Source organism: Sinocyclocheilus anshuiensis, unplaced genomic scaffold (assembly GCF_001515605.1).
Source record: "Sinocyclocheilus anshuiensis isolate Anshui unplaced genomic scaffold, SAMN03320099.WGS_v1.1 scaffold208, whole genome shotgun sequence".
Taxonomy (NCBI): domain Eukaryota; kingdom Metazoa; phylum Chordata; class Actinopteri; order Cypriniformes; family Cyprinidae; genus Sinocyclocheilus; species Sinocyclocheilus anshuiensis.
The window spans coordinates 905,491-929,644 of NW_015557186.1; the positions used below are offsets into that span (position 1 = coordinate 905,491).

At 34.1% G+C, this 24,154-nt stretch overlaps 1 protein-coding gene across 8 annotated transcripts in view; it reads left to right on the forward strand.

Moving 5' to 3' along the window:
* The first annotated feature begins 2,283 nt into the window (after positions 1-2,283).
* LOC107678755 (inverted formin-2-like) overlaps positions 2,284-24,154 on the forward strand; it is a 48,647-nt gene continuing 26,776 nt past the window's right edge. For 4 of the 8 annotated variants that reach the window (XM_016474137.1, XM_016474138.1, XM_016474139.1 and 1 more), the window contains exons 1-9: positions 2,284-2,423; positions 12,188-12,625; positions 14,544-14,659; positions 16,155-16,314; positions 18,664-18,697; positions 18,784-18,925; positions 19,014-19,146; positions 20,340-20,918; positions 22,269-22,411. In XM_016474137.1, the coding sequence (XP_016329623.1) occupies positions 12,226-12,625; positions 14,544-14,659; positions 16,155-16,314; positions 18,664-18,697; positions 18,784-18,925; positions 19,014-19,146; positions 20,340-20,918; positions 22,269-22,411 (1,707 nt within the window). In that variant the 5' untranslated portion in view covers positions 2,284-2,423; positions 12,188-12,225. The remainder of the gene's footprint in view (positions 2,424-12,187; positions 12,626-14,543; positions 14,660-16,154; positions 16,315-18,663; positions 18,698-18,783; positions 18,926-19,013; positions 19,147-20,339; positions 20,919-22,268; positions 22,412-24,154) is intronic. The other 4 variants (XM_016474135.1, XM_016474136.1, XM_016474133.1 and 1 more) reach the window with 1 other exon arrangement.

Sequence of the window (24,154 nt, forward strand, 5' to 3'; positions counted from 1 at the left end):
AATATGATCTTCCAATATGTATATAAAACCAAGCTTGATTCATAATCATAAGATTTTCTTAGTATATTCATTAAAAACAGGCAGGGAAATCATTTCCTTCTCTTTTTCTGTCATGCGTCTGTCAGCTGTGTGTGACACTATACTTCTTGGGTTCATTCAGCTCCTCTTTGTCAGTTTATTAGATTTTCTTCCGTCCAGAGAAGAACACGGATGCTCTCGCACCAGAAACTCTCAAACATGCGTGACGTGCAGAATCTCTCACGCATGTTTATCTACATGCCGGTGGATTTTGTAAAAATATCTTATCAGCTGATAACACTTGATTCAATCAAACAAAACCATGCACAAGCTCACTGTTGATCTGAGGCTTAGAATACAGTCATGTTAGTTATAAAATAAGATTTTAATTATTTTGTTCAACAAAAAAGGTTAAACTTAATTAAATCTGGAGGAAAATCTGTTGCCTTCCTAATTTTCTTTTTCTAAATCAGACAGTTTGGTAATATGAGTTGCAACATGATGTTGTGTTGGCTCGGGTGTGTCTCTCAGTCTGACCAGTGAAATTACATTTGACATTTTTAGGGATACATACATTTCCAACATAATCACTTAATGCAAACTAATGCTGACTATAAAATATAACAAGTCAAGTCAAGTCAAGTTGAGCTTTATTGCCATTCCGCTACATGTGTGGACATACAGTGGCAATATTATAAACATACAACATAAATATAAACATACAGCAGTAGAAGTAAGAAACAATTATGAATCTGTACATAGCTAACCGGAGAGCAGTAATCTGACTATACATATACTATAAATATTGACTATATATACATATAGTCAATATATCTATATCTATATCTATCTATATATATATATATATATATATATCAAAGACAAACTATACAAATACTGTACATGATATTGTGCAAAAGAGGTATTTCAGGGCAAGCAGCACAGACGATTGTAGTGCATGTGCAAGTAAACATGTGTTATCTTATTGAGTCTTTGTAGCAGGGAGTGTTTATAAAAGTGTCTGGTGCATTTGGCAGTGCAGCGTGAAGAGCAGCGGGCTGAGCACAGAGCCCTGTGGGGCACCTAGTGTTGGAGGTGTTGCAGCCCACACAGTCTGATTAACCGGCCTGGTATGTTGTCAGGACCTGCAGCCTTGCGTGGGTTAACCATAACCTACTGTCATAATTAATGCACCAAAGGCTGAAAGCATTTGTTTTTAGCCAACAAAGCATGTTTTTACTTATGAAATATGCATTTTAACTTGTTATATGTAAGTCTGTCTTGTTTATAACAGTTTAAAACAGCTTCAGCCTTTGTGCATTAAAAGAGAGAGTAGAGAAGATATGGTGGCTAAATATTACTGTCATCCTGCTGTTTAAAGGTATAGGAATGTGCTCACCCTCAGGCCATATGAGATGTAGATGAGTTTGTTTCTTCATCAGATTTGGAGAAATGTAGCATTGCATCACTTGCAGCAATGGATGCTCTTCAGTGAATGGGTGCCGTCAGAATGAGAGTCCAAACAGCTGATAAAAACATCACAGTAATCCACAAATAATCCACACCACTTCAGTCCATCAGTTAACATCTGGAGAAGACAAAAGCTGAAACAAATCCATCATTAAGACGTTTTTAACTAAAATACGAGTCCATAATCCATAATAACGCTTCCTCCAGTGAAAAAGTGTTCTGGTCTGAATCAGGAGAGAAATCTGCACAGATCAAGCAGCATTTAAACAGCTCTAAACAAATATGTGGCTGGATTTTGATGTGAGAGACAACAGGAGACGGACGTTTTCACTGGAGAAGTGTTATTATGGATTATGGACTCGTATTTTAGTTAAAATTTCTAAATGATGGATTTGTTTCAGCTTTTGTCTTCTCAAGATGTGAACTGATGGACTGGAGTGCTGTGGATTACTTGTGGATTATTGTGATGTTTTTATCAGCTGTTTGGACTCTCATTCTGATGGCACCCATTCACTGCAGAGCATCCATTGCTGAGCAATGAAGTGATGAAATGAAAACATTTCTCCGAATCTGATGAAGAAACAAACTCATCCTAATCTCGGATGATCTGAGGGTGAGGACACTGTCAGCTCAGCGAATGTTCATTTTTGGGTGAACTGTTCCTTTAAAAGGTCTACTGTTGCATACTTCGGCACAGTCGCAGTATGCAGTACTCCAGAATTCCACTGGGTTGGCAGAGGAGCGTGTTAAGCCACGCCCCGTCGCGCTCAGTGGGCGTGGTCAACACATGTGTCAGCAGCAGCTTGAGTCCGTCCAACAATCTCACCCTCATCCGCCCGGAATACTTCAAACTATCAGGAGAGACGCCTTGAATGTGTCTGCTCGCATCAGTTCTCCTCTTCATCACATCATAAAGGACACTCGCCGAATCACAGGTAGGACAAATGAATATTTCATATCTTAAAGATTTCCTCTATACCATAAAAACCCACCTGAGTTCAAGTAAAACCTAATTTCATACAAATATATGAAGTATTTCCTTACTAGTGTCATTATGCATCATTGAATATGGCGCTGAGAAGGAAAAATCGCCATGTTTCGGAGATGAAGCTTGACTGTCGGTAAAACAGCGGAGATTTTATTATTATTTGTGTATTGTTTATTGATCCGAATATGGAAACAATGTTGCGTTTGTCATATCAAGCCAAGCATCAGCTGAGATCAGTGTTTGTTTGTATCATCGCATGTCGTTTGTATGTAAACAGGGTCAAAGTTACTGCATGTAAAGATGCTTTACTGATGCTGTCTCGTCATTTGAAGACATGCTGTCCTCTTCAGGCTCGAGTTGTTTGTCACAGATAGTGATTTGGTTCACTGTGTGGGTGTAAATGCATGAGTGTGGGCGATATATTCAGGAGATCAGATGGACAGCAGCAATCAGATGAGGAGGAGGAGAAGCTTTCTGTCCTTTCACTGCTCTCTGTTAGTGCTGGAGTTGAGGAAAAGTCTTAATATGAAGCAGATGTTATGCTGAAATGCAGCTGCAGTCTGTAAAAACACTAAATCAGATGGATTTGCTCTGTATAATAACCCTGGATGGACAAAAGAAATAAAAATCAGGTGTTTTAGACTTTATTTTCAAACATTTTTAGACAAAATACCATACTTTGAAAAAATGTTCAATCAGGAATTGATAGTAAATTCACAATTAATTACAAAATCATTTTTAATTTGTTAGTAGTTGTTATGGATATTTTTACTACAGTAAATTAATATGTGACCTCTAACAGTGTAAAAATCTTTCACAGTCTGTCATTTAGATTTATTTATTTTTTGTTGACAGAGACGAATAACACCACATTACATTTTGTCACGATTACTACAATCAAATCCCCAAAAACAGCAATGCAACTGCACTTTTAAAGTTATAATTTTAAAATTATTTTTAAAGAAAAATTTGCTTTTTTACCTGAAAAATAGCAATGCAATATGGATTTTAAAATTAAAATCTTAAAATGATTATAAAGAAAAATTTGCTTTTTGTGACTTTTTTTATTTACAGTTCCTTACCCAAAAATAGCAATGCAATATGATTTTAAAATTAAAATCTTAAAATGATTATTAAAGGAAATTGTGCTGTTCGTAGCATTATTTTCATGACAATTCCATCTAGGGGTCGACCGATATGTGTTTTTCAGGGCCGATACCGATATCGATTATTACAGATCAAGTAGACCGATAACCGATATTTTGAACCGATATATATGTCTGGTGTAAAAATGAAAGCTAATGTCAAACTTAAGAATAACAAGGGCTCTGACAAAAACTTTCTTTAAATTTCTTTAAACTTTCTTTTCTTTTAAATTATTTTATCGGCAAATGACCGATACCGATAACCATAAAAAAGCTTAATATCTGTACCGATAATCGGTCGACCCCGAATTCCATCCCAAAAATAGCAATACAATATTATTTTACAATTAAGTTAAAATGTTAAAATGATTATTAAAAGGAAATGTGTTTTTGTAACATTTTCTTGATGATCCATCCCAAAAAATGTGATTTTAAAATTCATACTTTTTACATTAGCTATTATTAAAGGGGTCATATGATGCTGCTAAAAAGAACATTATTTTGTGTATTTGGTGTAATGAAATGTGTTTATGCGGTTTAAAGTTAAAATTGAAATTGCATCATATGACCCCTTTAAATGAAAATCGTGTAAAAACCTTTCACAATCTGTTATTCTGATTCTTTTTCTTTTTTTTTGGTGGTGAGTAACACCACATTATTGCAGTTTTACTGTAGTAATGTGGTATCTTGCCAGTAACAGTGGACATTTATTGTAATTCTTGATTTCCAGTGTAGTTGGGTGTGTCTGCTTAGTCAGTAAAAGTTAAGTATGGGCTTATGGGTGTATATAATACTGAATAATGCACTTAGTCATCAGAAACAAAACTGCATTGCTCTCTATGCAGGCTGTTATCATTGTGGCTCGATCCATGTCATTTTATGTAAGTGGTTATTAAATATTTCCTATTTGCATTTCACAGGAAACAGCTGCTGTTTGTCCCGTTAGATTGTGTCATGTAAGCTTGACACCCAGAAAAGGAGGAAATGTGATAAATTCACACTATTTCTAGTGATGCTCTTAATAAGTCACACATTCCAGTGAAATGAACAAGCTGTCGTTTGCATGAGTGTTTATATGAAATCTCTGTACTTACATGGACCTGTGCTTTTCCACTCAACTATTGCGTAGCTAGTTTCACCCAAATATCATCTGAAGAGGAACACTTTATTTAGTGACTTTCATGTTTGCAGGTTTGTGACAAACACACGTGATTGTATTGTTCATATGTAGGTTATTGTCACCCTTGAGAGTGTCTGACCTCACAGAGAAGCTTTATCAAGATCGGCACAGAGTAGACGCTTCACTGTATCTGTGCGTTACAGTCAAATAGCCTTTGGACTGTTTGGACTTTCTAGCTGCTTCTTTGAAATATTGAGGTGAATCCCATTAAAACTTGTCCAGGTCATATTTCACCCCAATGTTTTGTGTGTGTGTGTGTGTGTGTGTGTGTGTGTGTGTGTGTGTGCGTGTGTGTGTGTGTGTGAACTATTTTCTTTACAATCTCCAATGATATGTAGCAATGCTATGGGATTTTTAAGGTCAGCATTTTAACATAATTACTAATTATTATTATTTATTTATTTATTTGCTTTTTTGTGAGATTATTTTCTTGACAATTGCATCCAAAATAGCAATGCAAATGGATTTTTAAAGTTAAAATGTTAAAATGATTATTTCAGGAAAATGTTTGTTTTTTGTGACATTATTTTCCTGACAATTCCACTCCAAAAATGCAATGCAATGAGATTTTATCAAAGTTAAAATATAAAAATGATTATTAAAGGAAAATTTGCTTTTTGTGAATTAAAAAAAAAATTTAAATTCTGCAGAAATAGCAATTCATTGGGATTTTAAAAGTTAAAATGCATATTAAAGGGAAATGTTTTTTTTTTGTGACATTATTTTCTTGATAATTCCACTTCAAAAAAATTCAATGCAATGGGATTTTATTAAAGTTAAAATATTCAGTGATTTAGAATAATATTAATGATTATTACAGAAAAATTAGCTTTTTGGGACATTTTTTTTCTTGACAATTCCATCATGAAAAATAGCAATGCAATGGGATTTTAAAGGTAAAATGTTAAAATGATTATTAAAAGAAAATGTGTTTTTGTGACAATTTTATTCCTGACAGTTCCACTCCAAAAAATGCAATGCAATATGATTTTTAAAGTTAAAGGTTTAAAATTATTATAAAACCAAAATATGACATTATTTTCTTGATTATTTACATCCAAAAAATAGCAAATCAATTGGATTTTTAAAGTTGAAATATTAAAATGATTATTAAAGTAAAATGAGCTTTTTGTGACATTATTTTCTTGACAATTCCATCATGAAAAATAGCAACACAATGGGATTTTAAAGTCAAACGTTTAAAATTATTATTAAAAGAAATTGTGTGTTTTTGTGACATTATTTTCATGACAATTTCATCCCAAAAAAAATAGCAATGCAGTGGGATTTTTAAAATGTGCAAAATGATTATTAAAGGAAAAAATGCTTTGTCATGAAATAGTCATGAAAATGTGCTTAAGCAAGATATAATTCCCTCTTTCTATCTGCTTGATTTTGGGTCGAAATATGACCTGATTTTATGATTTTGTGCAATTCGCTCTTCAGGAAAAACGACCACAGTATACAGAAGTGAGAAAAGCAGAAGCATCGAGTCGTATTGTTCTGTGAGTTTCCCTTTCCTTCCTGACTGCAGCATGTGACCGTGTGCTGAAGTCTTACATACTCTTAGACATTGGAGGGTCTGTGTGAAGAACATTCCTTGCATTCATGCGGAGATTGCTTCTTGCATGAACTTTTGCGCAATGTGTTCTCTAAACTGCAGAAACTGCCTTATCTGAGGAGCTGTGAGTGACGGCATGACCGGTATTTCACCAGATTGTCTGTTTCAGTAGATTTGAATCAGCTTCAGCGTGTCATAAATGAACTTTTCTTGTGATTTCTTGTTCTGAGAGGGTCTTGATATTGAGTAACTGGCATCCAGAGACGAAACAAGCCCAAATATGCCCAACTTTCCCCAAGCCAACATCTAAAATAGCTTTTTCTATCAAGCTAAATAAAGCATCTCTCTGACTTTCTCTCAGTCAAAACAAACTGGGGTAGAAAAAGGAAAACTGAATCCAGTGCCAAAGACGCTCTGGCACTTTTGTTGAGCTTCGCCGTGGCATAAACGCTCTTTTGTCAGCAGTAAATCCCTGCAGGACGTCCCGTGGTGGCTGATGGGACAGATTCCAACGCTGTGTTTTGTGTAAGACAATCAGATATGAAGTGCAGATCGTGTCGAATCAGCAGTTTAGATGGATGTACAATAGACTGCAATACATTTATTCCATAACACGCAAGTGTTTATGTTAAGAAGTCAGTGAGCATCCTAAAATACACTTGTAATCTGTTTTAAGCACTTGATTTGTAAAAACAAAAGTCACCAAGGCAGCATTTATTTGATCAAAAATACTGTAAAATTGTGAAATATTATTACAATTTAAAATAGCTGTTTTCTGTGTGAATATCTGTTAAACTGTAATTTATTTCTGTGATCAAAGCTGTATTTTCAGCATCATTACTCCAGTCTTCAGTGTCACATGATCTTCAGAAATCATTCTAATATGCTGATTTGCTGCTCAAGAAACATTTCTGATTATTATCAATGCTGAAAACAGTTATGCTGCCCAATATTTTTGTGGAAACCGTGATATATTTTATTTTTGCAGGATTCTTTGATGAATAGAAAGTTCAAAGGAACAGCATTTTTTTTGAAACAGAAATCTTTTGTTACATTATAAATGTCTTTGCTGTCACTTTTGATCAATTTAATGCATCCTTGATGAATAAAAGTACCAATTTATTTCTAAAAAAAATAATCAAATCTTACTTTTCAAGGGTAGTGCACATAAAAGTGCATCATTTAAATGCAAAATATTGATGAAGAAAGAATTTTAATTTACCTTTAATTTAAGTGATGCAGTTTTTTATTTTCAAAGCTGCTGTTCACACTTTATCCAGATGCTCATACTATTGCAATTTGGTCTAATATGCTCACAAAGGCTGCATTTATTTGGTCAAAAAATACAATAAAAATTGTGAAATATTTTTACAATTTCAAACAGCTGTTTTCTATGTGAATCTCTGTTAAACTGTAATTTATTTCTGTGATCAAAGTTTTTAAGCCCATAAATAATAATGTACTTGTTCTAATAAATCTATATTGTAATGTACTCATTCTAATATGTTTAAAAAATCATTTACGTTGCTGGTAGGTTATCATTGCACAAATTAACACACTCTCTACAATAAAAAAATAAAAATTAGAAGAGTTCTAAACTAACGCGCTGTCTTTACTGTATCTAACGCACACACGCTCAAGGCTGATTTAAGGCTGATTATACTTAGATGCGCACGGCAGGACTTTCTGCGCAGCTCCGCTTCCGAAGATGCACGAGTTCAAAGCGACTCTAGCCGAACATGCACGTCTGTGCCAGCATTTGTGTGAAACAGAAGCAGTTTGGTGCAGTCACACACACATAACGCACACACGCTTAAGGCTGATTTAAGGCTGATTTATACTCGAGCGTCCGCAAGTTCGCTTAGGTGCGCGCGGCAGGACTTTCCGTGCAGCTCCACTTCTGAAGATGCACGAGTTCAAAGCGACTCTAGCCAAACATGCATGTCTGTGCCAGCATTTGTGTGAAACAGAAGCAGTTTGATGTTAAGTGCAGTCCGTATCGCCAAATCTCTGTGACGATACATCGTCGTATCGATATTTTGAACGCAGCACTAGGAAACAGTGATATATTGAATTTTTGCAGGATTCTTTGATGAAATGAAAGTTCAAAGGAACAGCATTTATTCGAAACTTTTTGTTACATTTCCTTCAGAAATCATTCTAATACACAGCAACTTTAATTTAAATGACGCAGATTTTTTTTTAAATTATCATTATTTTCAAGGCTGCTGTTTGCAATTGATCCAAAACTTATGCTAAGTGTATTTTGGTCTGTACATGAACCTCATGCGACTTTCTGACCTTCTGCATTGGCGTCTGTGTGTGAGATCAATGAAACATCTCGTCTCTGTCCGTATGTCGGAGAGATTCCTGTGTTTGTTGAGTTTAAGGGTGTGTTCAGACAAAGCTTTCAGCTCATGTTTACTTACAGTGATGTGGAATAGATCTGAACTTGCTTTAGAAGTGATATAATTATTTTGCATTAAAAAGAGACTTTAATCTTCACAGTACTATAAAAAATTCCCCAGTCAGTGAAGTAAAATGAGTTTCATGCCAGCGCTTGCCATTGAAAGCCTCTTTCTGGGTCTGTTGAAATGATGAATCACAATGAAGCATGCCAGGAAAGTCTGAACCCACATGGAGAAAGACGAGAAGAGCTCATGATGGGTTGAAGTTTGCAAGTCTGAACTGATCATCCATTCCTCTGGATTGAAGAAAGTGTTATGCTGCTGTTTTAGCCTTCCTTCCTGTGACACTCGGCTCTCATTTCCTCTAAATATGGGCATTTCTGATAGACACTCTGACCTTCCTGCATCTTCAAGCCTAGTTTTGATGTTTTGCTTAGCCTGAGTGTTTTAAGATGTTAATTATTCCTCAAATCATGTGTCTTTATGAATATGACTCTCTTTTATGAAAGTAGGGTTGGGCTAGGCCTGGGTGATAAAACAGTATCGATATTTATCGACGGTACACCATCAACGATAACGATAGAAAAAATCTTCGATATATCGCACGATAGTTTCACGCTTTTTTCATTTAAAGGGGTCATATGATGCTATTTTAAATATCATTCTTTTGTGTAACAGAATATGTTGACATGCTTTAATGTTCAAAAAACACATTATTTTTCAAATACTGTACATACTGTACGTACGGAAAGTATTCAGACCCCCTTCAATTTTTCACTCTTTATTATATTGCAGCCATTTGCTAAAATCATTTAAGTTAATTTTTTTTCCTCATTAATGTACACACAGCACCCCATATTGACAGAAAAACACAGAATCGTTGACATTTTTGCAGATTTATTTATCTCTTTGGATTTGAGACTTTAGTCTTTGCAACTTTACAGATCTTCTTTATGCACCAAGAGCTTGTAACACTCCAAAGAGAAAGGAAAACTTGAAATCGCATCATATGACCCCTTTAAAGGGCGCGTGTTATGAGTGACAAGCAGACAGCCAACAGAACACATGGTGAAATGAGTGCCGTGCCTGTCTGCGATGAGGAGACTGTGTATTTTTAAAATCAAAATTCGCATTCAAATGAAAAAATGGTATATTTGAATTTTAGGTGTGTGTCAGGGAGCCTTATTAGCGGCGCATGAGATGCGGTGAGGATGATGTTGCGTTTAATGTTTTTATTAGTCTATATCCAGTTGAAACCACAAGATGCACCGCTGCTGCATTTTCCATTCAAAACATTAGCGAAATATAGAAGCTCAATGCAGAGAAGATATTGTTTAGGTTAAAACCGAAACCAAGCGTATTCTTGAGACACACAACTATGACTGCTGCACTCGCGTCTCGCACAAGAATTGAATAGAAAGCCATGTAAAGTTAAAAGAGGTTCAACTTTTAGAAAACATGTCTCGAGAATTTGTGGGGCTTTTATTCCATTCCACTGCATCTCATATATTTTTAAATGCAATCGTGTGATCGGCGCTTTGGCTATTTATATTAAGCTAGGCATAAATACATGATGCTGTTTTGTTCATTATTGTTTATGCAATTTACGGAATCATATTTGATTTATAAATATTAGTTTAGACGTTATGTACTTTTTTATAGACAGCCGTTATTTTCATTGCATTGAATAAACCGTTTAATGAGGTGCATTATTTTACTCATTGCGCCCTCCTGTGGCCTCAGGAGACAGGCCAAAAGTTTCCTTAACACTTATTTAATCTGCATATAAAATATAAGAAAGGAGATATTTGTTTCAATTTTATTTTGTTATTTTGTTTTATTTGTTATTTTGTTTGTTAAGCCTAAAATAAGTTGTTGTTTGTCTTAATAAATTGGGTAAATTAAAAATACAGTGGTTAAATTTAAACCTTTTTTTCTACTGCTCTCTGTTTAAGAAAGGTTATAAAAAATTTAATAATTATCGATACCGAACAATATGGAACATTATATCATGATAAGTTTTTTAGTTATATCGCCCAGCCCTAGGTTGGGCTATATTTATTTCCATATTATTCATAATCTCTGTTTACTATGATATTAAAGAGAGGAAGCGGGGATTCTTCTGAGGGTTTTTAATGAAACCAAACAAAGAAAAGGTACAATCATCAAAATAAATCAATGAGGACAGAATGCAATCTTTCATGGAAATAACTCACATGGTCTAACACATTCAGTTTTGTAACTGAGTGACTTTGAGAAAGAAGTTGTTCTTGCAACATCTTTAACGGACCACGAGGAGAATGTCCAAAGACCAACTCAGCTGGGCTGAATCCAAGGGATTCCTGGACAGTATTTCTGACAGCAAACAACAAAAGGGGAACCTCTTCATCCCAATCCTTCTCATGTTCAAGACAGTACGTTCTAAGCATAGACTTAAGAGTTTGATGGAACCTCTCTAACACCCCTTGTGATTGTGGATGATAGGCACTAGATACACAATGTTTGATATTCAATTCTTTCATTACCTTGAGAAACACACGGGTATGTAATGAAAATGAATGTAAACTTCACAGAGTCAGCTACCTTTTAATTTAGGGCTCCATGAAATCAGTGTTATTTATTTATTTATGTATTATTTAATTTTTTTCTAAATTCTGTTTTACATTTTATTTATCTTAGATTGTGTTGTATGTTTTAATATGAATTTTTCATCAAATGGGGTTGAAAGAAATTAATTCTTTAAACTTAAACAATTTAATCAAGCTGTTAAAATGTAATCACATGAAAATGTAACAATTTGCAATAAAATATTATTGCATTTTTTATTTTTTTGTCAAAAAAGATTCTGCACAAAATAACTTGTATATAATAAAATAGTGGGAAAAATATCTTGGTTTTATGATGTTTTGTATAATAATAATAATACAATTTATTAAAATATTATTATTATTATTATTATTATTATCATCAACAGTTTTATTTTATACTGTATGCAAGCTCTGTTTTACCGCACTTTAATAATAATAATAAATTAATATAATATTTTAATAAATGTTATTATTATTATTATTATTATTATTATTATTATTATGAATTTCATAAAAATATATTTTTTCATGTTTTAATTTATATGGTGTTCAAGTTCTGTTCCGCAGCAACTTATTTAATAATTTTAATAATAATAATAATTGTGTTTATTGTAAATTATTATTATTATTATTATTATTATTGTTGCTGCTTTAAGAAGTATATTTTGCTGTATAGTAGTTATACATTTCTGTCACAATTTCTTCAAGTTAAACCAGACTTTTATTTAGGTGGAATGTAGTGAAGAGATTTGAGTTTCTGTGTGAATCTGAATTAAACTATTAATATTATTGTGTGTTTAAATAAATTCTCTGCTTTTTACCTCCGCAGCACCTCCCTCGATCTTCTTCATCATCTTCATCATCATCATGTCTGGGAAGTCAGATGGTGCGCAGAAGAAGTGGGCAGCTGTGCGAGGTCGACTGGGCTCGTCTCAGGACTCGGACGGCTCGCAGGAGGCCAACCTGGAGAACGCAGATGCCGAGCTGTGCATCCGTCTGCTGCAGGTGCCCACCGTGGTCAACTACTCGGGCCTGAAGAAGCGTCTGGAGAAGAGTGACCAGACCTGGATGGTGCAGTTCCTGGAGCTCTCAGGCCTCGACCTGCTGCTGGAGGCCCTGGACCGTCTGTCGGGACGCGGCTGCTCTCGAATCGCAGACGCTCTGCTGCAGCTGACGTGTGTGAGCTGTGTGAGAGCCGTGATGAACTCATCCGCCGGGATTCACTTCATCGTGGATAATGAGGGATACGTGCGCAAGCTGTCACAGGGTAGAGCAATCTTACTGTATCATATTTGATCTCCAAATTATCAAACTCTCCTGTTAAACCTGTTGCACACAAGCCACTCCATGCCTTCTGTCGTCTGATCGATAGTTTTAGCGGTTTTTATCCAGTCAAAGCTCTTTTAGTGTAATTCTGGAGCTGGAGCTTCTCGTGTCAAATCTTGACTGATTTTTATCAAGTAAAGTTCATAATAACTGCAGTAATATCTCCAGATGAACACTTACTGGACTGAAGCAGCTCAGCTTTACTTGATTCTCCATCAATCATGTTTTAGAGTGTCAAATCTGATCCTCAGGATCTTTTGAGGAGTGTTTGTTTCCAGAAACTTTACTTTCACTGTTCCTCAGCGGAGGAATGATCTTCACAAGCCTCCAGAACATCTCACATCTTTTAAAGGGATAGTTCACCCAAAAATGAAAATTCTGTCATCAATTACTCACCCTCATGTCGTTCCGAACCTGTAAGACCTTCGATCATCTTCAGAACACAAATGAAGATATTTTTGATGAAATTCAAGAGCTTTCTGACCCTGCCTGGGAACTGACACGTTCAAGGCCCAGAAAGTCAGTAAGGACATCGGTAAAATAGTCCATGTGACATTAGTGGTTCAACCGTAATGTTATGAAGCTACGACAAACAAAAATAACGACTTTTGAGATAAACAGTCATAATTATGAGACAAAGTGAAAATCATGATGAGAATTATGAGATAAAAATTCATAATTATGAGATTAAAAAGTCAATTATGAGACAAAAAGTCAAAATTATGAAAAAAAAAAAACACATTTGCAACTTTTTTTAAAAGATTTTTTTAAATATTTTGTCTAAAGTTTCAGTAAACCGTTCAATTAAAAAAAATTCTATTTCAAAAGATTTTTCTGACTTTTATAGTCATAATTTTGTCTTTTTATCTCATAATTATGACTTTTTTAATCTAACAATTAAATTTTCATAATTTTCACTTTGTCTCATAATTATGACTTTCTATCTCAAATTGATGAATTTTTATCTCAACATTATGACTTATTGTGTCATAATTAGGAATTTTTATCTCATAATTGACTTGTCATAATGTTGACTTTCTATCTCATAATTTTGACTTTTTATCTCATAATTATGACTGTTTATCTCAAAATTGACTCTAAAGTATAACTTAGTATGTCATAAATGACTTTTATCTCATAATTATGACTTTTTATATTATAATTATGACTTAGTATATCATAATTTCAACTATCTCATAATTATGATATAGTATGTCATAATTTTTATTTTTATTTTATTTTATTTCAAAATTATGAGCCATAAAAGCCTGACGTGTCAATGATACTCAACCAAAAAAAACTTTTTATAAATATATTTTCCTAAAGGTTCAACAAACGATTCCATTTCAGAAAAACAGATTTTATTCACTATATTTTCATGTGTCAGGCTTTACAGGGGTAAAGGAATAGTTCACCCAAAAGTCATTTACTCACCCTCATGTCGTTCCAAACCCGCATGGATTTCTTTCACGCTTCTCTTTTGAGGATGCATGTGTTCACAATCCAAAAACCAGTCTGTCGAAGTCACGCAATCACTGATTCTATACGTCTGAAAGAAGGATTTGGCTGAACTGTTCCTTTAAAACTGTGCACTAACTATCCAGTAGACGAGATAAATTCAGAAAAACACACATTCCTCCAAAGCATTGCTCACAGTATCTGCATTGCACAATCTTCACACCTATCACATGCTTTGGCTGTTTTTTTAACCATCAGAAGTACAAAGTTCACATTACGTCTCCCAAAAATTAGCTGCTAACACATCCTAAAAGTGGAGAGGGAGAAAACGATGGAGGAGGAATCTAAAACGATGGAGGAGGAAGCTAAAAACACTGTATTTCCTTTCCCTTTCCCTCCAGCGTTGGACACATCTAACACCATGGTGAAGAAGCAGGTGTTTGAGCTGCTTGCGGCCCTCAGCATGTTCTCCTCAGAGGGACACAGACTCGCTTTAGACGCTCTGGACCATTACAAGGCAAGTGATGATATGATTCCTGCGTCTCCGTCTGGATCAGTTAAGCGATTGGTATCAGGTCAGAAAGCGAGTTTTAAGTGTCGGTGATCTGAAGTGGTCAGCTGAGACAGATAACATGTTTCTCAAATAATCTGTTAATATGTCATTGTTTTACTGCATGTGGGTAAAAACACAAAACGTCACACTGCTGCTTCTAAATAGACTTAAGAATTTTATTCTCTCTGTAAAAGTGACATTTACACTGCAAAAAAATTATGCTCTTTCTCGTTATGTTTGTCTTGTTTCCAGTACAAATATCTGAGGTTTCTTAAATCAAGATACATTTACTGGAGAAGCAAAATGACAGAATATAAGAAGCCTTGTTTGCTGAAAAATTTATTAAAATGAAGTGAGTTTTTGCTTATAACAAGGACAAATATCTGCCAATTGCTTATTTATTTATTTACTTATATATTTACTTGCTTATTTGTTTACATATTTCTTATTTACTTGCTTGCTTTATTTATTTACATATTTCTTTACTTTCTTATTAAAATATTTCTTTACTTATTTACTTGCTTGCTTTTATTTCTTTATTTACAGGTTTCTTTACTTATTTAATTGCTTATTTATTTACATATTCTTTACACATTTACTTGCTTGTTTATTTACATATTTACTTGCTTTATTTATTTATTCACTTATGTATTTACTTGCTTGTTTAATTACATATTTACTTGCTTTATTTACTTATATTTACTTGCTTGTTTATTTACATATTTACTTGCTTTATTTATATATTCACTTATATATTTACATTATTGTTTATTTACATATTTATTTTCTTTATTTATTTATTTATATATTTACTTGCTTGTTTATTTGCATATTTCTTCATGCATTTACTTGCTTGCTTTATTTATTTATTGTAAGATTTATTGTAAGAAGTCTATGGAGATTTCATTTTGGCTGTAATGTACTAATGAGATTTTAAGAAAAATAATCTTGTTTTCCCTTGGAATTAAGTTTATTTTTCTGACCCCATTGGCAGATATTTCTCATGTTTTAAGCTTAAACTCACTTCATTTTTCTTTTTTTTTTTTAAACAAGACTTAATATCTTCAGTCGTTTTGCCTCTTAATAAATGTATATTGATTTAAGAATGTTTATATTTGTACTGGTAAACAACAATCCTAAGAAAATCATATTTCCAGGGTGAGTGGATTATTTATTACTATGTTAAACGGGGTGTTTTAACTGAACTTCAGATAAAATGGAGACATTTTGTGCATGCATATTTTCAATCGGACAGTCATTTTCTTTTTAAGCCTCATACAACCAACAAAGTCTCAATACCAGGAAATTATGGTTTTCTTTTGGAGCAATGATAATAGCTTTAACATGGGGATTTGAAAGGAAGGTTTAAGAATAATCATATCAAAATGTCAAAAATATGCCTATTGTAAAGTTTGCATGACATGATGTGATGTGAAACAATGCTGTGTTTGTCTAACAGTCTGTGAAGACGCAGCAGTATCGATTCAGTGTGATTATGAATGAACTCCAATCCACTGATAACGTGCCTTACATGGTGACTCTTCTGAGCGTCATAAATGCCCTGATCTTCAGCGCCGACGACCTGCGCCAGAGAGACAAGATGCGCAAGGAGTTCATTGGTACATTCAACTAGACGTAGATACTACAGTACATATAGAATATAGAATACTAGCGTAAAAGTATAAGTAGCATGCAAGTATGCTGTTTAGAACACAACCCTTATTCCAAACACAGCTCTTGTAGAATACTAGCATACTACTTACTGCATACTGTATAGTGTAAGTAGTATGCAAAAATAGTGTGAGTAGTATGGAAGAATGCTATTTTGAAAGCCCTTAGCATGGAATATAGAATACTAGCGTAAAAGTATAAGTAGCAGGCAAGTATGCTGTTTAGAGCACAGCCCTCATTCCAAACACAGCTCTTGTAGAATACTAGCATACTACTTACTGCATACTGTACAGTGTGAGTAGTATGGAAGAATGCTATTTTGAACACAGTCCTTAATCCAAACAGCCCTTAGCATGGAATATAGAATACTAGCGTAAAAGTATAAGTAGCACGCAAGTATGCTGTTTAGAACACAACCCTTATTCCAAACACAGCTCTTGTAGAATACTAGCATACTACTTACTGCATACTGTACAGTGTGAGTAGTATGCAAAAAATAGTGTGAGTAGTATGGAAGAATGCTATTTTGAACACAGTTCTTAATCCAAACAGCCCTTAGCATGGAATATAGAATACTAGCGTACTACTTACTGCATAGTACACAGTGTACACGGAATGCTGCCTGCTATTTATTAAAAATAGCATGTGAAACAGCATGGAATATGCAACCATTGACACAGTAGAGTGCTTTAGAGTTATTTGTCTGAAAATAACTGTAGTTATTTTTATTTGTTGCAGTATGAATAATAATGAGTAAAGAAAAATGTTAAATACTGTTGTTTCTTACTGTATATTGCACATTTTGATAAATTTAATAAATCATCTGGGAGTGCAACCTATTGTGCACAATATTAGTATTGCATACTTCAAAAATAGTATGAGTAGCTTAAAAAATAGTGTGAGTAGTATGGAAGAATGCTATTTTGAACACAGTCCTTAATCCAAACAGCCCTTAGCATGGAATATAGAATACTAGCGTAAAAGTATAAGTAGCACGCAAGTATGCTGTTTAGAACACAACCCTTATTCCAAACACAGCTCTTGTAGAATACTAGCATACTACTTACTGCATACTGTACAGTGTGAGTAGTATGGAAGAATACTATTTTGAACACAGTTCTTAATCCAAACAGCCCTTAGCATGGAATATAGAATACTAGCGTACTACTTACTGCATAGTACACAGTGTACACGGAATGCTGCCTGCTATTTATTAAAAATAGCATGTGAAACAGCATGGAATATGCAACCATTGACACAGTAGAGTGCTTTAGAGTTATTTGTCTGAAAATAACTGTAGTTATTTTTATTTGTTGCAGTATGAATAATAATGAGTAAAGAAAAATGTTAAATACTGTTGTTTCTTACTGTATATTGCACATTTTGATAAATTTAATAAATCATCTGGGAGTGCAACCTATTGTGCACAATATTAGTATTGCATACTTCAAAAATAGTATGAGTTGCATGCAGGTATGCTATTTAGAACACAGCCCTTTATTCCAAATACAGTACTACTTTGTACTGCTTACTGCATAGTGCACAGTGTACAATGAATGCTGCCTGCTATTTATTAAAAATAGCATGTAAGTACACAGCATGCGGTACGCAATCACAGTAGTATGCTTTAATTTAGTGTTAATTTATTTCTGTGAAAACAAATGTGGGTGTTTTTAAATCTAAACTGCAGTCTTTATAATAATGAGTAAAGAAAAATGCTCAAAACCGTTGTTGCTTACTTCATGTCAGGGTTATTATAGTTAACTAAAACTAAAACTGAAATTAAAATAAAAAACTTTAACTGAAATAAAATATTTTTAAACATTTAGCTACTTGCCAAGGCAACATTTCTCATTTTAACTTAGTTCAACTTGATGCACTAAAATAACAAAAACTAAAACTGAAAAAAAAATTAATAAAAAATATAGAGACGGATATAAACCACAAACTATTAAAAATGACAAAAATGCATAAATTATTAAATCATTAAAATTAAAACACAAAAATGATTCAAAATATTAATAAAAGCTAACATATTATCTACTAAATAACACTGCTGTATATTGCACATTTGGAGTTGTGCACGATATACTTATTGCATACTTCAAATCTAGTATGAGTAGTATGTATAGTATGCAATTGCAAACAGACGTGATCAAGTCTTAATTGCGTTCACCTGTTTGTCACACAAGCACACACCTCCTGTTTTGTGCTTTAACACAACGGAGCTTTCCAACACAGAGCACTCGATGTTTTGTTGTGTGTTCATGGACTTTATGTTTATTTGTGTCCACCAGGATTACAGCTGCTTCACCTGCTGCCGAAGTTAAGGTGAGCTTTCAGAAGCAGAAGTGCACACTTGGCAAGTGAATAAATCTCAAGCTGAGATGCTCTGTCACAGTGCATGTGTGTTTTAGAGAAGAGGATGATGAAGACTTGATCATCCAGTGTGAGGCGTTTGAAGAGGCCATGGCTGAGGATGAGGACGAGCTGCAGAGGCTTTACGGAGGAATCGACATGAGCAACCATCAGGAAGTCTTCACGTCTCTGTTTAACAAGGCAAGCGGCGCTCCTCTCTTACAGAGATGTGGTGGTTTCTTTGGCTCGTATGGTGTCTGGTAGCTTGAGCTGCATCGTGTGTTTGCAGGTGAGCAGCTTCCCGTCGTCTCTGCAGCTGTTGTCCGTTTTACAGGCGCTGCTGCTGCTGGGTCCCGAGCGAGCGGATATCTGGCAGGCGCTGGAGGCGCTCGCTAACCGGGCCATTCTGATCGCTCAGTGCTGTGAGTTACTCTCTGATCAGTTGCCATGTGCCATGCATTTCAGTCTGTTACTCATGGAAATGACTCTGTTTGGAAATACTGACCCATTTGCAGAGCTGGGAAGTAACTGGTTACATGTAATCTGGATTAAGCACTTGTAATCCGAGTGCATTACATTTTCCAATGCTCATAATCAGATTACAGTTACTTTTTATGAATTCCATGATTACACGTTATTCACACAATGACCGTAAATTACTTATTCTCCCTAATTCTTCTTTTTTCTAAAAATCCTAGTGTGTCAAACCATTTAGCATAGTCGCAAATATCATGTAAATACATTTGCGTTTGTCATTATTATGGGCTGTCTTTTTTTAACTGAAGGGCACAAACACTCACTAACAAAGAAGTGCCAAAAAGTTCAGGTGTGTTTTTGGAGTAGCATATAACATGCAGTAATCACTCCATTTTATTTATTTATTTACTTCATTTGTACATTTTTGCTTGCTTTCTTATTTACTTGCTTATTAACTTATAGATTCTTGCTTAATTATTTACTTATGCATTTGATTTAGATAATTTTTATGATTTATTGATTTTATTTTTTACTTGTGTACTTGCATACTTATTTACATATGTTAATTTGCTTTTAGTTCTTTCACTTATTTACTTATACATTCACCTGCTTATTTATTTATTTTCTTGTTTAACAACTTATATATTTTCTTGCTTTATTTACTTGTATACTTATGCATTTAATTTCTTATTTATTTTAATGTATTTTTTACTTAACCAATTTTCTTATTTACGTTATTAATTTTGTTTTATATTTTTCATTTGTGTACTTATACATTTACCTGCTTATTTATTCACTTGCTTCTTATTTGGTTATTTAACTATTTACTTGCTGATTTACTTATTTATTTGCTTTATTTGCTCATTTGTTTACTTGCAGTATACATCTAATTGCTCATTTACTATTTTTTTGTTATATACTTGCTTACTAAAATATATTTACTTTTATTTACTTGTATATGTATTTGCCTTATGTAAATAAGTAAATATTTACTTTTTTTTTTACTTGTATTCAGTTGCTTATTTATTTATTTGCTTACCTTTATTTATTTCTTGTGCCTATGGATATTTTATTTTTCCTGTAATGCATTGATGAAATGTTATTGTTTCATCATGTTTCTCTCTCTCTGTCCGCTCAGCTGAGATGGACTCGAGTGAGAAGATCCTGCAGCGTCTCGTCTTCTCTAAGGAATCGTCCAAAGGCTCTTTTGAGGTCAACGGTTACGAGTCCAGAAGAAAGAATCAAGCCGTTCAGACGGAGAGCAAAGACGAGAAACTGGAGAGTTCCTGCAGATCAGCCAAAAGCCAGGAACCTCCGCGCAACTCCACAAAGACCGGACCTCCTCCTCCTCCTCCTCCTCCTCCTCCTCCTCTGCCCAGCATGGCTTCTCCTCCTCTCTCAGCAGTGCCTCTCAAAACAGTAGCTAGACCTCCTCCTGCACCTCCTCCACCACCTCCTTTACCAGGAGCAGCGATGCCTCCTCCTCCTCCTCCTCCTCTTCCAGGAATGGGATCTGCAGGTCCTCCACCGCCTCCACCTTTACCTGGCATGGGTGCACCTCCTCCTCCTCCTCCTCCAGGAGCAGGTGATGTGATCGTGACCCGGGCGTTTCATCCGCTTGGCCAGTGTTACACCGCGCCGGCGAGGAGCGGCCCGTATCCCACACTCAGGATGAAGAAACTCAACTGGCAGAAGCTGAACTCCAGAGCCGTCACCGGTGAGATCCGCGAGAAACGCTAACGACGCGACGCTTTGATTCCCAGAGAACGCATGAGCTGAGAAAATGCAGAGCTCTCACTGTGCCAAATGCATAAGAATGTAAATATGAAATGTAATAGCCAGGCTTAATATCGTTAACCAAAGCTAAAATCATTATTTGAAATAAAATAACTTTAATAGAAATAAAATAAAATATAGAAAAAAAAAATCAGCTTGTTGTAAACATTTTAGTTAATACTAAATAAACTAAAACTTAATACAAATTATATAGACATTAAAAACAAATACTAATGAAAATGACAAACAATTATTAAAACATTAATATAAAAAAAATATATAAAAATTAAATCTAATTCAAAATATTAACAAAAATAAAATACAAAAATGCAGATATTTTTTTATCTCGGGTAGTTGCAAGTATATAGACATTACAAAAAATAAAATAAGTGAAAAACATGACTTAATTAATAAAACTAACTAAAATTAAAATCAAAACAGAAAAATATACAAAATAAAATCAGGATTCAAAATATTAACAAAAATAAAATACAAAAACTTTTATTTCAGCTAGTTGCAAATATATAGATATTTAAAAAAAATTAAGTAATAAAAGTGACAAACGACAAAATTACTAAAATTGTACTAACATTTAAAATGAAAACAAAATATAAAAATAAAATCTTGTTCAAAATATTAACAAAATGAAATATAAAAAATGTAAACCTTTTTTCAGCTCGTTGCAAAGGCAACATTTCTTATTTTTGTTTAGTTTAAGTTAATGTACTAAAAGAACTAAAACTAACACCATAATTAAATATGTAGACTTTTTTTTTTACAAAAACATAAAACAAAACAATTACTAAAACTTTAACTGGAATTAAAATATACAAATAAAACCTAATTTAATAACTCAAAGTGTATCAATGATACTAAAATAACACTGCTAATAGCCAGACCTTCGATGATCAATATAAAGCCTGCTCAAGTTTGCTTCTTATTTTGGCCATTTATTATTTAGAAAAGACTGACAAGAAAAATGATCAACAGTTTTTTGTAACATTATAAATTAAACTTTTTTTTTTTTATTAAAACATCAAACATGATAAACAAGTTGAGAAAATAATGTCAAATTACCAGAAATGTGTGTAGGTTTTAATTTGAATTTCTGTCTGTCCAAAAGTATGATTATTTCAGAGTATTTGTTTCAGCTCATGGATAATTTAATTGCCAAGTGCCACAAACGGAACTATGAATCTCAGAAGCGTTTGTTAAATCAGACTGGAAGTGATGCTTTCTATCAGCGCTTGCATTTATGTGTGCAAATACAGTGTGTATGTGGTTTTCTCAGATGGTCCTTCGATGTGGGCGTCTGTCTCGACCGATTCACCGCTGGAGCCCAATTACAACAGCATCGAGCAGCTCTTCTGTCTGCCAGTGACTGAACCCAAAGACAAGAGCCCAGCCGCGCCGCTCAAGAAAGAGCCCAAGGAGGTACGAGATATAAAATATATATATATATATATATCACAGATTAAATTTCAACATTGAATTTGAGAGCATTCCTGTAACTCAAATCATGGCGCTCGCAACGGCAAGGTCATGGGTTCGACTCCCAGTGAATGCATGAACTGATTTTCAATGAGAAGAAAGAAACCTCGAGCATGACTTGATTTTATAATTACAAACTGATTCGATTGTGAAAAATAGAGAGTGTTGATGTCAGCTGAAAAAGAAAGTTGTTTCAGAGTTGCAGCAAGTTATTCATTATTTCGATTAAAGATTATAAAAACAGCAGGGTTTGATTAAAAGCTGATTAAGAGCTAGTAATTAAATGTAAAAAATGTAAAATTACAAATTATTTTAATACAGAAATCTGCTATTTATTGAGTTGATTAAAAGCTAATTAAAAATGTAAAATTAAAAAATAAATAATCAAAAAGATTTAAAAGAAATCTAAATAAAACACTAACATATTTTGAATACATGCAGAAATGTTTTATTTGTTTCAGAGTTGCTTAAAAGCTAATAATTAAATAAAAATGTAAAATGAAAATAAATTATTTTAAAATACAAAAATCTTAAGTAAAATACAATTCTTTGAGCGCTTACTTTTATTTGAGAGTTGATTAAAAGCTTGTTTCAAAGCTAATAATTACATTTAAAAAAATCTACAAACATTTACTAAAATATTTTGAACACTTACTGAAATATTTGTTTAAAGGGGTCATATGATGCGATTTCAATTTTTCCTTTCTCTTTGGAGTGTTACAAGCTCTTGGTGCATAAAGAAGATCTGTAAAGTTGCAAAGACTAAAGTCTCAAATCCAAAGAGATATTCTTTATAAAAGTTAAGAGTCAGCCACGCCTACCTAAAACGGCTCGTTCTAACACGCCCCCACATGTCTACCTCACTAATATTATTTTTTCTATTTTATTTCCCCAAGTGCATATATATATATATATATATTGCCACAATATAAAGAAAACAAGCAGTCTTTGCCTCTGTGTGAATCAGTCAATATAATAAATGAAACTTAGCGTGAAAGTTCGGACTTTCGATGAGCTGAATTGATGATGATGATGATGAGTTATCTGAGGGCGATGCAATGATATAATCCCAATGAGTGCGAAATGAAAACAGTCAATGGCGTTTGGTGCCTCGCTGACCTCAACGCCACATTGCTTACAGTCACGTGATACTATGATCCACACCTCTCGCTCCCTGGAGACGTGCCGTGAATTCACACTGTGCTTATAGAAAAACACAGTAAAACAACAAGAGTAGACTGGTCCAATAATGGTATAAGTGCGGTGATATACGTGATGAAAACCAGCAGTCCTTTACTTGAGCATAAACTCTATTAGTTCTCAAACCAGGACTCTCAGAATGAGCAGGAAGGTAGCGTCAGTTCAACCATAAGGTTTCCCTCTACCAAACGACTGACTTACTCGTGGGTGCCCAGGCTTATATCCGCTCAACCCTGTGCACTAGCGCCCTCAAACTACTCCAAGTGGTATTACAATTGACTCAGATACTTTTCTATTTTTCTTAGGCAATAGCCAGTGAAAATTAAAACAATCTGAACCAAGTAACGTTTAGACCGTTACAAGTTCAACCCAAATATTCAGATGTGTGCAGCACATTTTATGGAGGACTGTTTACTGATCCTGGGAGAGTAGACTACAATGCCGGCTGTTCTGACTCACAGACTGTAAGTACGTTTTTTATATTTA